Source organism: Eriocheir sinensis, chromosome 8, assembly GCF_024679095.1.
Source record: "Eriocheir sinensis breed Jianghai 21 chromosome 8, ASM2467909v1, whole genome shotgun sequence".
Classification (NCBI taxonomy): Eukaryota; Metazoa; Arthropoda; class Malacostraca; order Decapoda; family Varunidae; genus Eriocheir; species Eriocheir sinensis.
Window position 1 is genome coordinate 1,163,925 of NC_066516.1, and position 16,213 is coordinate 1,180,137.

At 39.1% G+C, this 16,213-nt stretch overlaps 1 protein-coding gene across 3 annotated transcripts in view; it reads right to left on the reverse strand.

Annotated features, from left to right (window-relative positions):
• Window positions 1–554: 554 nt before the first annotated feature.
• LOC126995365 (trichohyalin-like) overlaps window positions 555–16,213 on the reverse strand; it is a 71,762-nt gene continuing 56,103 nt past the window's right edge. For 2 of the 3 annotated variants that reach the window (XM_050854856.1, XM_050854855.1), the window contains exons 7-8: window positions 10,695–10,878; window positions 555–2,266 (exon numbers count right to left, since the gene is read on the reverse strand). In XM_050854856.1, the coding sequence (XP_050710813.1) occupies window positions 1,471–2,266; window positions 10,695–10,878 (980 nt within the window). In that variant the 3' untranslated portion in view covers window positions 555–1,470. The remainder of the gene's footprint in view (window positions 2,267–10,694; window positions 10,879–16,213) is intronic. The other variant, XM_050854854.1, reaches the window with a different exon arrangement.

Sequence of the window (16,213 nt, forward strand, 5' to 3'; positions counted from 1 at the left end):
TTTTTTAACAAAAAAAGGCACCTAAATAATTTGGGCATTGGTTCCCCCTTTTGTGATTTTTAACATGGAAAAATCAGACAGGACGTGAAATAGTCAAATACATGATAAATATCACATATCACTGATCATATAATACCATATAATAATCATAATTAGCATTATGTAAATGGGCAAAAGATTCCATGTGGGATGAGTGGGATACACACTTATTGTCGGCCACTAAATCACTCATTTCTTTCAAATCTATGCCGCTTTCATTCATATCAGCATGTAGTATAACTACTTAACTATGTCCTATAAGATTTTGGTAAACTTACCTTCTTGTGTTGGGTGTGAGGGCGACAAGAAGAGGAGCAACTTGATGCAAGTCCAACCACTTTTGATGCTTGGCTCAAAAGTGTGCACTATCTTCCTTTCATCCTAGTTGCTATGTGGGCTAAAGAGCTGTGACTGGCTGGAGAGTATGACAAAAGATGGTTCTATTGGCTCAGACCAGTAGATGCCATCTACATCATCGCCGAGGGGCAGGAAATGCTTGCAAATACACGTGTTTTTGTATCCCTGAATGTATAAAAAGGCATTTTGAACATGCTTTTATTAAAAAAATTCTTACAAATATAATCTTATAATTCTAAAAACAAACCACAGTTTTGAAATTTAAACTTTTAGATAAAAAATGACAAGGAAATATCAACTATAGTTTTTAGGAAAGCAGTATGATAACACATATGTAGTAATCATTGGGAGAAAAATATTGGTGCAAAGAAGTTAGACTGATGAAGTTTTCAGAAGAGGCAGAGTGAAGACCCAGAGTATGCAAGGATATGGTTAAATTATATGATAGTGATATGCTAATGAATTATTCACCATTGTCATTTACAAATAAGGAAAGTCTGCATGAACCTCAAAAAACTAGAAAGTATCTTTGTCACCTATTTCAAATTAGCAGGTGATTTGCCAAAATATGCTTAAAGAAACAAAAGCATATTTACAGTCTGAAGAGAAAGGCAATTCACTGAATTGAGACACTACTTATTCACAAAACAACTTAGTTCTTGCTGCCTCTGGCCTTGACACTAGCTATGATTACATAAAAGCCAATAGCACATCGTTAACACTAATAACATATGACATCTCACAAGTTATTAGTCAAAGGGTAGACAATGGGTTTAAAGTTAAAAAGAAGCACAACCCAGATTTTATATTGCAAATTTGTTCCATACAATCTTTGTGCCATCATACTTTCTTTCACTATATCCTGATATAGTCTAAATCTTTTCACTGCCTCTTCTGAAAAATTCTAAATATAAATTCTTTGGAGCATTAATTTCCTCCCAACACATTCAGTACATATATATTACCATAGTGTTTTCCTAACAACCTATTGTCAGTCAACTTGTATAGGGTATAGGGTAAAAGTAGGCTGAAGTAAAAATTAAATTACAAGCAGCACACTTCTCTACATACACTCTACATATACTTTAGTATCATATGATTTTGAGTAAGTTTATTGGGTCTGTACTCTGTCATAAAATTTTCCAACAAAGTCAGACAATTTTGGCCCCCTCCCTCTGTAGCTTCTCTAACTTTTGGCAGATAACATTTGCTAATAAATTCCATTACTTTAGCAAATTGCTTCATATATGTTTGTTGGAGTGTGTAACCACAAGATTGTAAGATTTTAAGTAGTAGTTCTCCTGTGATTCCTGACAAAGGCGGTTGGGAAACAATGTTGGCAAGTACCTCCCATCCAATAGCTGCTGCCTTGATGGGTGAGCCTTGTTTCTTGTTTAGTCTTGTCAACACAAATCCATACATTGTAGAGTACTTTCCCACCTGACTGTAATAAACTTCAGGCTTTTCAATATTTCCTAGGATTTCCTCATTTATCTGACTTCCTGGCATGAGCATAGGACAAGCTTTGAAGAGGTAATATAAAAATAGGTCCCACAAATCTGGATGGAAGGTAACCAGTTCTACAAGTAACCATGAATAAGCTGAGGCTCCCAGTGAGTCTTGAATTGCAACTTGCTTAACTATGTTGCTCGTTACTGAATTTTTATAACTAGCAAGTACCTCAGCTTCAGCTTTTCTTTCCCTCATTTCATTCAACAACTTTTGTAGCTTATCCCTGTTAATGCTATGGTTGTCTTTATTGAGTTGGTTGGCCAAAGATGCCTTCCGACGCACCTCCCACAGCTTGTCTTTTGATAGATTTTCATTGGCTTCTAAATAGTGCTTCACTCTCTGTTTCAAATCCAGCAATCTGGGGAAGAGTAAAAGTTTGTATTAACCATAAGTTAAACATTTTTTTTGTATTGTATTGTGTCTCGGTGCTAAAACTAGACTACTATCTCTCTTTATAATAGAGTACTGGTTGAGGCAGTCAGAATAGAAGTGACCTAATGCCAGGTATCAAGTTTTGATAAAAAAATATGCTTAAGTTTGCACATTTTCAAATGATTAGAACTTCATATTTAGTTAAGATACTGACATGATTTAAAGGGTGAAAATGTCCCTCCATGAAAGCCAATTGTTGTTAATAAGTAAACAAATCAGTAGAAAAGTAAATTATTGGTTAGGCATATAAGAACAGGGTGTGAGATCATAGAAAAAACTGTAATAGCATGTATTGTATAGAATAACAAATATCATCATTGCATGACACTCACACAAACAAATCAAAAACAGTATGATCAGCTAACTGTTCAGAAAAAAAAGTAATGATAAAAGGACACCACATGTAAGCCTCTGTTGCCAGCCAATCTTTTAGGGATGGCGATATCCAGAAAATCTTCTTAACACACCCTAATAATGGGACAAGAGGACATTAAGGGACCATCTGGTGGAATATTAAAAAAAAGAAGAAGAAATATTCCCAAAAATTATCACACGTGACGAAGTTTTACAGCAAAATTCGCAAAAATAACAAAGTTATGGCACTTTCACCTGCCCCCTCCCCAATCCAGCGACAAGTCACATTGCCATTTCTTTGGAAAAATGCTGAAATATTTCCTTATATGGTATTCACTGGCATATAGAGACATTTGGTAACCCTGTTTGCGTGTATATAAAGCCAATGAGTGACTCAGGCAGACAGCAGTCAACATACTACACAGTAAAAACTAAAGGAGAGAAAACATGGTTTGGATGGAGGTGTGAAACAGCAAAAAGAAATAGAAATAAGGCATGGAGGAATTTAAAGAAAAGACCAAATAAAAATAAGAGACATAAAAAAAGCAAGAAATGAATATGTGAAAATAAGGAGAGAGGAGGAAGCTAAATTTAATAGAAGAATAGTTTTTAAATGTAAGGAAGAACCGAAAATGTATTATAAATTCATAAACGGGAAGTTAAAAAGAAATGAAGGAGTGGAAAGGCTAAAAGAAAAAAATGTATTCTATGAAAAGGACGAAGAAACTGCAGGAATATTAAATATAATTTTTCATAAAGTGTTTACGAAAGAAACCAACTTTGACTGGGGTCTCGAAAATTGCAATGAAGGGAAACTAAATCAAGTAAAGGCTGAGAAAGGGGAACTGATACAGCTGATGAAAACCTTAGATGGAAGGATAGCTATGGGACCGGATGGAATCTCGGGTCAAGTGCTAAAAGAGTGTAGAAACAAATTATTGGAGCCACTTTATGACATAATAACATGCTCAATAAATACAGGAAAAGTGCCCTTAAAGTGGAAGAGAGCAAACATTGTGCCAATTTATAAAAGTGGAGATAAAACTGAACCACTAAATTATAGACCAGTCTCTTTGACAAGTGTAATGTGCAAGATTTGTGAAAGTATAATAAAAAAACAATGGGTTGAACATTTAGAAAAGGGAAATCGTGTCACCAACTTACTATGTTTCTACTCAAGATGTGGTGCAAGAGAGAGAAGGATGGGCTGATTGTGTATATCTCGATTTGAAAAAAGCTTTTGACAAGGTTCTGCACAAAAGGTTAATCTGGAAACTACAGCAGTGGGGAGGAATGGGCAGAAAGGTTATCGAGTGGATGAAGGATTACTTAACAGGAAGAGAAATGAGGATGGTGATTAGGGAAGAGAAATCAAACTGGGGGAGAGTAGAGAGTGGAGTTCCTCAAGGCTCAGTTCTGGCACCAATAATGTTCATAATATACATAAATGATATGCCAAAAGGTATAAAAAGTTATATGAGCCTTTTTGCAGACGATGCAAAGTTAATAAGAAGAGTGAGGATGGAGGAGGACTGTGAAGAACTGCAAAAAGACCTGGATAGAGTGCATAGATGGAGCCAGTTATGGGAGATGGAATTTAATGCAAACAAATGCCATGTTATGGAAATGGGGAAAAGTAAAAAAAGACTGAGGAAAACATACAGGATGGGAGAAGAAAACTTAAAGGTAGTACATGAAAAAAAAAGACTTGGGAGTAACAATGCAAGACACACTATCCCCAGAAAAAGCCCATAAACAAGTTATTCGGAGAAACCTACAGGATGATGCAAAATATAAGGGTATCATTCTATTTTATGGACAAAGAAATTATGAAGAGAATAATAACAACACTGTTAAGACCAAAACTTGAGTATGCTGCAGTTGTATGGTCGCCTCACAAAAAGAAGGATATCGGAAAGTTGGAAAGGATACAGAGAATTGGAACTAAAATGGTCCCAGAACTCTTGAATATGACGTATGAAGACAGATTGAAGGAGATGGACTTGACGACACTGGAACAAAGAAGGGAGAGAGGAGATCTGATCACGCTGTATAAGTTGATAAATAAGTTTGATGAGGTGGATAGAGTTGATCTCTTCTCTACTGTGAGAACACAGGGGCTGAGAGGACATGGAAAGAAACTTAATAAAGGAACCTGTTTGAGTGACTTGAAAAAGTATAGTTTTCCACATAGAAGTGTTAACACATGGAACAGCTTGCGGGAAGAGGTGGTGGAGGCGAGCAGTGTCCAACAAATGAAGGAAAGGCTGGATGAATGTAAATATGGAGACGGGACTATTAGAGCTTAGCTCGGGCCCAGTAGACTACAAATAGGTAAATATGTTCAAAACAGATCCAGACATCATACAGCCCATGGAGGTAGGAGAGGAAATGAAGCAAGTTGCTTACAAAGAAAAGAAAGCCAAGGAAAAACTCAAGTCCAGCAAGGATTATGACCCAGGAGGACATTAGAAAATCTGGTGACAATGTGGGAGGTTGTGCCTCCTGATACCCTCACCTTTGAGCAAATACCTGCAAAAAGGGGGACCAAGTTCACAAGCTAAATTCTTTAAAATGCCATGTGAATACTATATATTATTTCACAATGACTCCATTATTGAAATTGATATACATGATTGATGTTGGTTTACAGAGAAGCAAAAATCTTGCTGGAGCAGAGGGGGAAGTAGTTGACTGCATTTTCTTGCCAATATCTCGGTTTTGCCTTTTGTTCTTCTCTTTACTTTAACTGCGAAACCATTAAACTGCTTCTGATGGAGTTTTTGAATTTGAAAGAGGGATAAATGCACGGGATTTGTGTTACAAAGATTTTACGATCGAGGCAACATATCTACATAAATTAGCAATATATTTTAAACTAAAACAACTGAAAAAAAAAAAAAAAAAAATAAATAAATAAATAAATAAATAAAATAAACTGTAAAGGAAATTTGTAGAACTGTCTTACACAATCTTTTGAGAATTGTACAAAGTTTACAGTCATACCTCACTTTACAAACTTAACCCGTACAGTATCAGATACATACGACGTACATATAATTTTTTAATACCATTGAGCGTCAGATATGTCCGTTGTACGTATTTAATGTATTATTTTTTCCCGTCACTGGAGTGTGTCGAGGGTGATTTTCTGTGGTGGTGCCCTAGTAGACTAATCCTTTGGGAATACTGACCACCCAATATATTTCATTTATTGCCATAACTGGCAAGCCTGGCAGCCATTATTCTGGGTACACTTCTTTTTATTTGTGTGGATGTTGAAGGTGGTTTTGGAGATCATGATATGGAAATTGAGGTGGTTGGTGGTTGGAAAGTGGTTTGAGTGTTGTGGGTGAGGTATAGTGGGTAAACTGACGTCCAGAACCGGCAATTTTGTGCCGGCAATTTTGGTAAGGAGGGGGCCACATAAGGGGTGGGTGGTAATGAAATGGGTGTTGGATCTCTGCCAGATTACAAGGTAATTAAAACTTTTTTTTCATGTTTAATATATTGTTTTTCTGTAATTCTATTGAAACACTTACCATCTTGTGTCTGCTTCTCTGCATAGGAAATAACATACAATAACTTTTGATTTAAATAGTATACATCTTGTGAACAAAATCTGTCAGAACACCTGAGAAAAAAACAAACATAAATGACTAAATATGGGTATAAGGATAAATCTAAACTACCCCCATGAAATTAGGAGAAGTGGGCAAAAAACTCGGTGCCGGAGGGGGTGGGGGAATTCTGGGGATCATGGAGTCGGTAACGAAGGAGCTAAGGACAGTGGCCGCCTAAAAATTTATTTTCACCATAGCTGGGCGTTATCGCGATAAGTTATCGTGATACTTTATCGCTGATAACAAAATCGGGTTATCGGCCATCCGCTACTTATTTAATCATATACCGGTATCTTGGTTACTTTTGTAACCAAACTAGCAATAATCGCTACTTTTTCCGCCCCTCAGAAAAAAAAAAAACGTCTCCTCCCTACTTCGCATGCGTGGCCCGGGCGCCCGGTGTAGTTTGAAAAAACTAAGGGGTATGAAATATCTTCGGTGAAGAGATTTCATACTTAGATCATCAACATTAAAACACTAGGTTATTTTTTTATGTTTGACTCAAAAATCAATATATCAAAGAGAAAAATCATTTAACTTTGCCCCAAAAATGATTATTCATTGCCTCAAATTTGATATTCCATATTCATTTGTGAGCATGCCATGGTATTGAAGGCACACGGTGTGGTGTTATTTGGTGTCCCATCATCAAAAGCTGGCGCTTTTGTTTACAAACACTGGTCTCTCGTGAACTGTGCATGTTCAGACCAGTAAGCGTAGCCCTGTACAGTCTCACAAAGCTTTTTAACAGAGTTGCTGGAAGGCTGAATCAGACATACAGTGCCACCATCCTCGCTGTTTCTCGAACGACACTCTGTACATATAAATACAACTCGTACAGAGTGTCGTTCTAGAAACAGCGGGGATGGTGGTAGTGGTTCTGTATGTCTGATTCAGCCTTCCAGCAACTCTTAATTACGGTTAAAAAGCTTTGTGAGACTGTACAGGTCTATGCTTGCTGGTCTGAGCATGTGCAGTTCACGAGAGACCAGTGTTTGTAAACAAAAGCGCCAGCTTTTGACGGTGGGGACGCCAAATAACACAACACCAGTTCAGGCGTTGCTAGTACTACCGTCCATAGGCACGTGTCAACGTGTGATTTTCAGGTTTTGTAAGTTTCCTAAAATACAGATAATGAAAACTTGAATTCATCTATGTTTTTTTATTTGAAATATCAATATAGTATCGTTTTCGCCTATCGGACTTATCGCTAGCTAGTATCAGAATTGTGGATTTTTATCGGGTATCGGTTATTGCCTATATTTGTGCCTCCAGTTAACGAATATCGGTTATCACCGTTAAGGTTTTCCATTATCAGTTGTCACTTATCGGGAATAAGGTTTTCTGTTATCGTGCCCAGCTATGATTTTCACCGTAGCTGGCTGGTGAACTAATACATGAATTCATCATTTTAAGTAAGAAAACCATTTTGACTCAATAGTTTTTGTACAAAAATTCATTTCCCCCCTAATATAATCTTTTGAGGTGAATGTTTAGCGAATAATATTGCAATTAATTTTCGCACAATGGCATTGTAACTGCAGCCTTTTACTTATTATTGTAAATGCTAAAGTTCCAATGTTTAACTTTTTGTTTAGCTTTTTTTTATATTCTCAAGAATAAAAATTGCAATTTTTTTTTATTTAAATTTTCATCAAATTTTTTACTGAAAAAAATCTATATAAAAAAATGCAAGATATTTTCCAATATATTGCACATTGGAAAATTTTTCCTGACATTCTTCTATCCCGACATATCTTCCAAATTTTTATTGCTTGAACAGTTATGTCGATATTATCACTCAACGTGCAATAATTGTGGTGGCTAAGTGGTTAGCATACTGGTCCCCCGTTCGCTATGTCCTGGATGATGCGGGTTTGAATCCGCTACTACCACCTGGGATTTTTCAGCCACTGCCAAATGGTCTCAACTACCCACGTGATGTCCTGAAGACCACCCATCAACTCAGACTCTAGAGGATATCCAAGGGAAATCAAGAATGAGCTCCGGGCAGCAGCATTAGCCAAGAATAGATGGCACCACTATAAACACTTGCCAGCACTGTGATAGGCTTGGGTCGACCACCAGGTCCAACCAAGAAAAAAGCCTACTGGTGCCATAGGCTAGGACGTAAAAAAAAAATCTACATGCCGGGCAGGAAGGATCCCAGACTGGAGAAACTCCAGGAAGATGACCCTAAATCCGATGCCAGCATCAGATTTGGAGCTGTCTGTGAATACTGGTATAGATCTGGCATGATTAGAAAAATGTGACAGGAACAGCTGCTGAGCAGTTAGTTCCCTCTGACACAGCTGCCTGACTACCGGGAAAATGCTGGCAGACCTGTGTGTCATGAAACTCCAATGGTGCAATGGGGGGTAGCTGAACTATGGATATTAGGAAGTATGGCAGTGACAGGTCCATGTTGGTATCCCAGGCACATACACCAAAGGGGCAAGGCAGAAGAGGTTTGTTATTATATAAGGTGTCCAAGGAGATGTAAATGGCAACTGTGAAAGATGGGTTCTTGAGTTGGTGTTGAAGTCTGTATCAGTACTTTGCAAGCAGTCCATCTCAATGAGGAGTGAGAGGATTGTATTCTTATTTCATTCCTAACACTAGTCAGTTAGAGGGGTGACATGTAGTAGTCTCCCCTTCCTTAGACATACCTCTGTAAAGATAGAAGTCTCCACACTGTCCCAACCATCAGGCATAGTTATTACAGTGCACAGCTTTATTACAGCATAGACTTGGAATTGACACTTTGTGTGAACACACATACCCACACACATAGGCACAGTATGAAGCTCCTCCTCAACTCCTTTCAACTATTAGTTCTAAACTCTTCATACTGTGTCTATGAGCACTACTATTAGTTGCCTGGATTTACTTAGTTAAGCTGCACCTACTGTGCGAATGACTTTCAGCTGGATAGTTTTTACTTAAAGGAAAGAAAGAAGTGTCTCTTAATAGAGGAACATAAAATCAATTGGAGAAACTGATTTTTTTGCTAGGTTGGTTCACATCTTGAAGGTCTCTTACGGCCATACCATTAGGCAGCCTCTAAACCTTCCTCCTCCTCTTCCCTTAAACAGTGTCCCCTTTCTGCCGCATACTATAAGGTGATCTTGGTCCCTTCCTCCGCTAGAGCTTCTTCCGAGTTGGGTTGGTAGCCTCTGTAAACATCTCGACACGGAAATATTGATAATTGAAGCATTTTACATATATTAGTGTAATCATACATATTTTTCAATGCATAATCACGAAGAAAATTGTTGATTGAAAGGCAAATATAGGTATAACTGGGAACATAGTGTGAGTGATAAGGTTGGCATCCCTGCGCGGCCCGTGTTTTCACAAGGCCTACGAGAGGGGAGGCCTAGGGGATGGGGAGTGACGTCAGCACCCCTTGGTTTCCACCTCTCTCCACGCACACAGCCAAGGAGTCCACGTGTGCCCGGCGTTATCACTTCTCTGCCCCTTGCTACCATCCCGTCAAGCAAGGAGCCGTTAGAAAAGTGCTCGAGCCCCTTCGGAGCTATAGGAAAAGACTACCTAGCTCCTTGAGTTGACCAAGGAGGCGTGGTGACACAGCAACTCGGCAAGGGTTAGAAATCATGATACAACCCTAAAGTCTTAAATAAAATTTTAAATCATTTATTTAAAAAACTTTTGCAGATTAATATAAGATCAAATACATTTTATTATAATTCCTGGATCATTTATTACTATATTAATGAGAGAAATGCAGAATTGACGCATAAAATATACGAAGGGGCTCACGAAGATGAACCTATCTCGACCCCTTGCCAGATTCCAACAATTTCGCCCGTCAACACCTTTCCTTCGCTTACAGAGAGGACCCCTCGAAGATTATGGTATGAGAAAATGGCCGAAGAGCTTCTATAGTCGAGGAGGCTGCCTTATGGTACGGCTGTTAGAATATAGTCTATTATAAGACAAAAAATTGCAGCATAACATTTCATGTTTGCCATCCTTTACTGTATATATTTGTACGATCGTAGCCAGTGTTAGGGTTTGAACAAGAGTGTATGATATGATTATGGTGACAGTGGCATGAAATCAGTCAGTCATGCAATTTGGGACACAATGTGTATGAATGTGTAGTGTGGCCAGTGAATGATTTCTCCTACCATAGGTATGTGCTTTCTATTTCTTGGGGCATCTATTTCACACCCTGTAGACGTGAATGTAAAAAGCTGCTGCTGCTGCGGTTGCTGCTGCTGCTGATGATGATGATGAAATTGATGATGATGATTACTTATTATAATTGCTCTTTTTCTGATGTTCATGCAAGCCCTGCCCCATTAATGCATGCTTTATTACTTTGATACCCAAGGAAAAAAAATCACAAACCTGTCCTCATTGTTAGCTTCAGGAACAATATCCTTCTTTTCTTCACTTTCTTGCTGATTTTCTAGACTTCTTTGTCTTCTCAAAGCTTCTTGTCTCTCAACCTCTAGTGCAGCAGCTTTTGCCTTGTCTTCATTTTCTTGAATCCTTTTAGCCTCTTGGTTTGCCTTCTCCATTTTTTTTGCCTCTGTAAAAGGTTATGTGTAAAAGTTATGTATAGTTAAATAATAAAAATACTAAAAAATTACTCAGGCATGGAGTTGAAACATAAAAATCAGTTCCCTTTGCAAAAGAGAGAATATTCCAATGCTGCTTCACTATGGTAAAAGTACTTGAAAGACTTGTAGTTCTCACTTCTCATCCACACTTTCCTTTTCCTTGCCTGTCTATATAAGTTGGTGCAACTAATATTGTAAGTGGTGAAGAATAGGGAACAATAATTACTTTTATAAGTAATTAAGAGATGAGAAATTATGATCAGCAAATTTCACAGAAGATACAATTTTTCTTGTTACATATTTTGATGTGTTTATAAATCTGATAACCATTTGTTACAAATGACTATCTTATTTTACTCCTCCTCCCATTTTCTGTAAGAAAACTGATGTTTACAAGTAAAACTGCCAGCAAGCCTCAAAAAAAGTTTCAACTTTGGAGATGTAGCAAATTGATATTAACCCCTTCGTTACCAACACTCCCCCTCGCCGCCGCGCTAACCCTTTCCCTCCGAACCTACTCACTAACTGCGGAATTTGAAAATAGAGGTGTTTATAATTCAGGATTACATCATTACTTTTTGGTATATATTGCATTTTTGTATGTCACCAAATGCATATTGGCCAGAAGATGTAAATTATACTATTACAAATATTTTTATTTTATTTGGGTGGTGTAAATCCAGGGGTGGTGCACTCTGAGGAAAGTGCATTGGTGTACGCTAGGGTGCTGCTGGGTGTGCCAGGCCCAGAAGTGTTCCTCAAAACACAAACCAGGCACACCAGGGCATGAGGGGCAATAATTACTCGACCACTTCACTTTGCCCTCTCTGTGACACACTGCACTGGTTTTATAGTCTTTTCCTGGTCTCAGTAGCAGCAGACACCAGTCCATGCACTTCATCCTGTCGAGCTTTCTTCCTGCTTGCCTCTACACTTGCTGTCTTCCTGGGTGGCAGCATTGCCACTTAACCCAGTAGCAGCGGGGATCATGTTTCTTAATGGTCCCTCCAAGCGGGAAAAATGAGAAAAAATCACCTCTCACACAAACCATTTCATAATATATATCAAAGCATTTGTGATCAGATTATGTATCATCTATTTTGGGGGGTTTCAATCATGGCACAAATTTGGCCCGTCGCTGCTAAACGGTAAAGTCACAAATTTGGCCCATCGCTGCTACCGGGTTAAGGATGCATGACTGAAGTGCCAGCAGCAATAATTTTCTACATATTATATTCTATATGATAAAGATCAAAGCATGTATATAGAAAAATGATAAATGAGATATAATGACCATGCAAAATGAACGTAAGTACTTGGCATATATTTATGCCTTCTGACAGTGCCATAGAGGGTGGCATGACATCACTGCACGGATGCCATAAGCTACAATGTGAGTGCTCACCAATATATACTGAACCGACTTTTCAGAAAGGCTCCATACACTCTATTATAATTACAGTAAACCCTCTGGTATCCGGGTTAATAGAGCCACGGGGGCACCCGGATGTGGGAAAAATCCGGATACGGTGTAGGTTAAGTCTACGGACCTGAAAACCCAGCTTTCGCCTACCGCACTTAACCCTTTCCTTGCGCGTGGTGCAGACGCGACTATCCCCTCTGGCGCAGCCAGGCAGCCCAATGGGGGGTCTCTTTTAACCTCTGTATCTCAAAAACTATTCATCACAGATAAAAACCAAAAACACCATTGGAAAGAGGAGGTCCAGATCTATAGGAGTCAGTTATGTATGCCTCTCTTGCTAACGTACATGCACGTTCAGGGAGTGTTGAATGTTAACACTTACGTCGGTGCGTGCGGGATGATCAGCCATATTGAGATAACTGCGAACATCTCTCCTTGAGATTCTAGCAAGGGAGTGTTGCCAACTGCAATATTTACAACTATTTGGTCAAAGAATCAGTCAGGTGATAGGTGAAGCTATGCAAAAATGCCGCTATATTGGGCAAGACTATCCACCAGTTACTCGTCCGTAGATTTGCCGCGTTGGGCTGATATGATTTTTCACCAAATTCAGTGAAGAACCCACTCAATTGGCAACTGTGTTGTGAGAATTAGTGTTGGAACACTTTCATACGCGGGAGATTTGAGTAGGGGTGGAGCTTGCAGTGAGCGTTTAGCACCACCAGCAAATACGCCTGATGCTCGCTGCGAACGTTTAGCAATGAAAGGGTTAATATATCATTGGCACAAACAAAGCTACTTAAGATCACGCCTGTAAGCCCACGACAGCCTTCCACGCCAGCGCATATATATATATATATATATATATATATATATATATATATATATATATATATATATATATATATATATATATATATATATATATATATGAAACGAATGCAGGAACGATATGTTATAGCCGTAAAAAAAAAATTATGTTACGGGTTAGACTGCATTTCAGCTGCGTCACCGCCACCCCGCCCCTCTTGCCCTGAGAATATATATCCTTATTATCTCACAAACGTCCGTATGCCCACGTCACCCCTTTATGCCTGTGCACACGTGGATATATGAAATGAATGCAGGAAGGATGTAGTATTGCCGTAAAAATGAAAAAAATGTTACGGGTTACGTCAAACTGCCCGCCTTGCCCCGCCACCCCGATTTACCTTGTTTTCTGCAATATTACATTATATACACTAACGCCAGTGCAGGCAAGCCTTTTCCCATCCACAGAGAATGCGTGGGCGTTGTGGCGTCTCTTGCAAACGATAATTAGTGACTTAACCTAAGAAAAATTGTCGGGGCGTTGCGGGGGTGGTCAGCACCCGCCATGGCCCCAAGGACGTGGGTGTTCTGTTAAGATTTGCTCCTAACAGGGTAATTAACGCTTGTACATCCTGCTGATATATATATATATATATATATATATATATATATATATATATATATATATATATATATATATATATATATATATATATATATATATATATATATATATATATATATACAGTAGAGCCCCACTTAGTGCGAGATCAATTAGCGTGAACCACAATTAGTGCGAGCCACCATCTACCAAGAAAAAAATTAATTAGCGCGAAAGCCTCAGTTAGCGCGAGCAGCCACCACAACTGAATTTTGAAAATTGCGCCAAGCCACCATGATGCGCGGTGGCTTGCCGCCTGCCTCACACCACAACACAGCCCTCCGCCACCACTTCCCACACGGTCCCAGTCTCCCATGCTCTCTAACGTCGTTCTGCCCTCCTTAGCCCCCCTCGGAGGTTGCCCGCCTCACCTGCCGCCTCCTGCTGGGGGCGGTGCACAGCTTGCTGCCCGTGTGGCGCTGCAGCAGCCACTGCCACTGTCCCGGCCCTGCCGCCGCCTCCGCCACCATTCTTGGGGCGTCGCCACGGGCGTGAGCTTCGCTGCGTCAGCCCCGCGGGGCGTCACTATTACCTGCCGTGGCGGGGCAGATGAGGCAAGGCGTCACTATTCATTGAGTGGCCACTGTCACCGTAACATGCTCGATAATAACGAGTGTGATGTCAGCCTGGCCGGGCACGACGCCCACACACGCCCACACCCTGCCCATTGAACCTTTGTTGGGGCCAAACTCTTGTCACACCCACTTGCTGCCGCCGCAGACACCTTGGGCCGCAAGAGTCACCATCACGGCTCGATAACTGATGACTGCGTATTTTGAGTAATTATCAAACCCAAAAGTCAGAGCCACGTGTGCACCAAATAACTTTTTCATATTGGTTACTATATTCAATTAGCGTGAATTCAGTTAGCGCGACCGCGTTCATCCTCCACCTAATTCTCTCGCTAAATGGGGCTGTACTGTATGTATGTTTATATATATATATATATATATATATATATATATATATATATATATATATATATATATATATATATATATATATATATATATATATATATATATATATATATATATATATATATATATATATATATATATATATATATATATATATATATATATATATATATATATATATATATATATATATATATATATATATATATATATCTGAAAGGGTTAGGGACTGAAAAACCTTTCGTTTATCGATTTTTCATATGTAACCATTTCCCCATAGGATTGTTAATAAATAGGGGTTAGGGACCAGCGCCAGAAAAAAAAAAAAAAAAAAAAAAGTTAAATATAACTATGCTTAAAAGCAATTTACTACTCACAATACAATGAAGCATAAGGCTCATAAATAATTAAAACAATTACCATTTCCTGTTCCTTTACTGTTATAGAAATGCATTACATATGTTAGGACAATCCCTCTAACTCGTCACTACAACTCATCACTTAACATTGCCAATGTTTACTTCCCAAGCTGTGAAAGGCCAGTTTCGACTCTCGTGCCCGAAACGTGCCAAACAGTACACCGCACCACTCCAAGCCCCCCAACCCCTCCATCACCCTCACGTTTCCTCACGCTGGCTGGGATGTGTTGGATTCGAGTCAAGCAAGGGGTTCACAAACTGGCAACGCTAAGTGATGGCGTTGAAGTGGAGGGGACTGGACATTGCTGCTGCTAATCTCTGCGAGTATGCGAGATTGAGGCCTGACGGCAGCGACTTGCTGCCTAATCTTTCTCTGGTGTGCGGAGGGCTATGACCATGTGCAGACGATATAGACATCGAATGCGAAACAGTGGGCGTGAAACTGTCGTACTTTTCGTATCTGAAGCATGTCTTTCGTGAACGAAAATTGTCCTATATTTTCACTTTCGTATATCCGAATTTTCGTACATCGAGCTTTCAGTATATCGGGATTTCCTGTATATATATATATATATATATATATATATATATATATATATATATATATATATATATATATATATATATATATATATATATATATATATATATATATATATCGGTGCCATGGTAAGTGCCACAAACACCACACACAGGCAAAGCAATGCCTGGAGAAGGTAGGGCACACACGTAAAAGAAATTAACTGGGTCATGGTGAACGTAAACAGTGGCGTGCCGGGCGTTTGTTGTGTTGTGGTGCACAAGGTAAAGAGAATCTCTTTACCTTGGTGGTGTGGTACGCTGCCCGGGCAGAGCTTAGAGGCATCGTGCGAGAAATATGAATGACTTTTGGCTGCGCGTGACAATTTTTTGTAATTTTTTTGAAAAAAATCACATTTTTTAAAACTCCTGGATATGGGCGAGGTCGGATACTGTGCACCCGGATAACTGAGGGTTTACGAGTGCCTTACTTTACGAGTGTTTTGATTTACGAGCAAAATAATCTCACAAAAAATGCCTTGGTTTACGAGC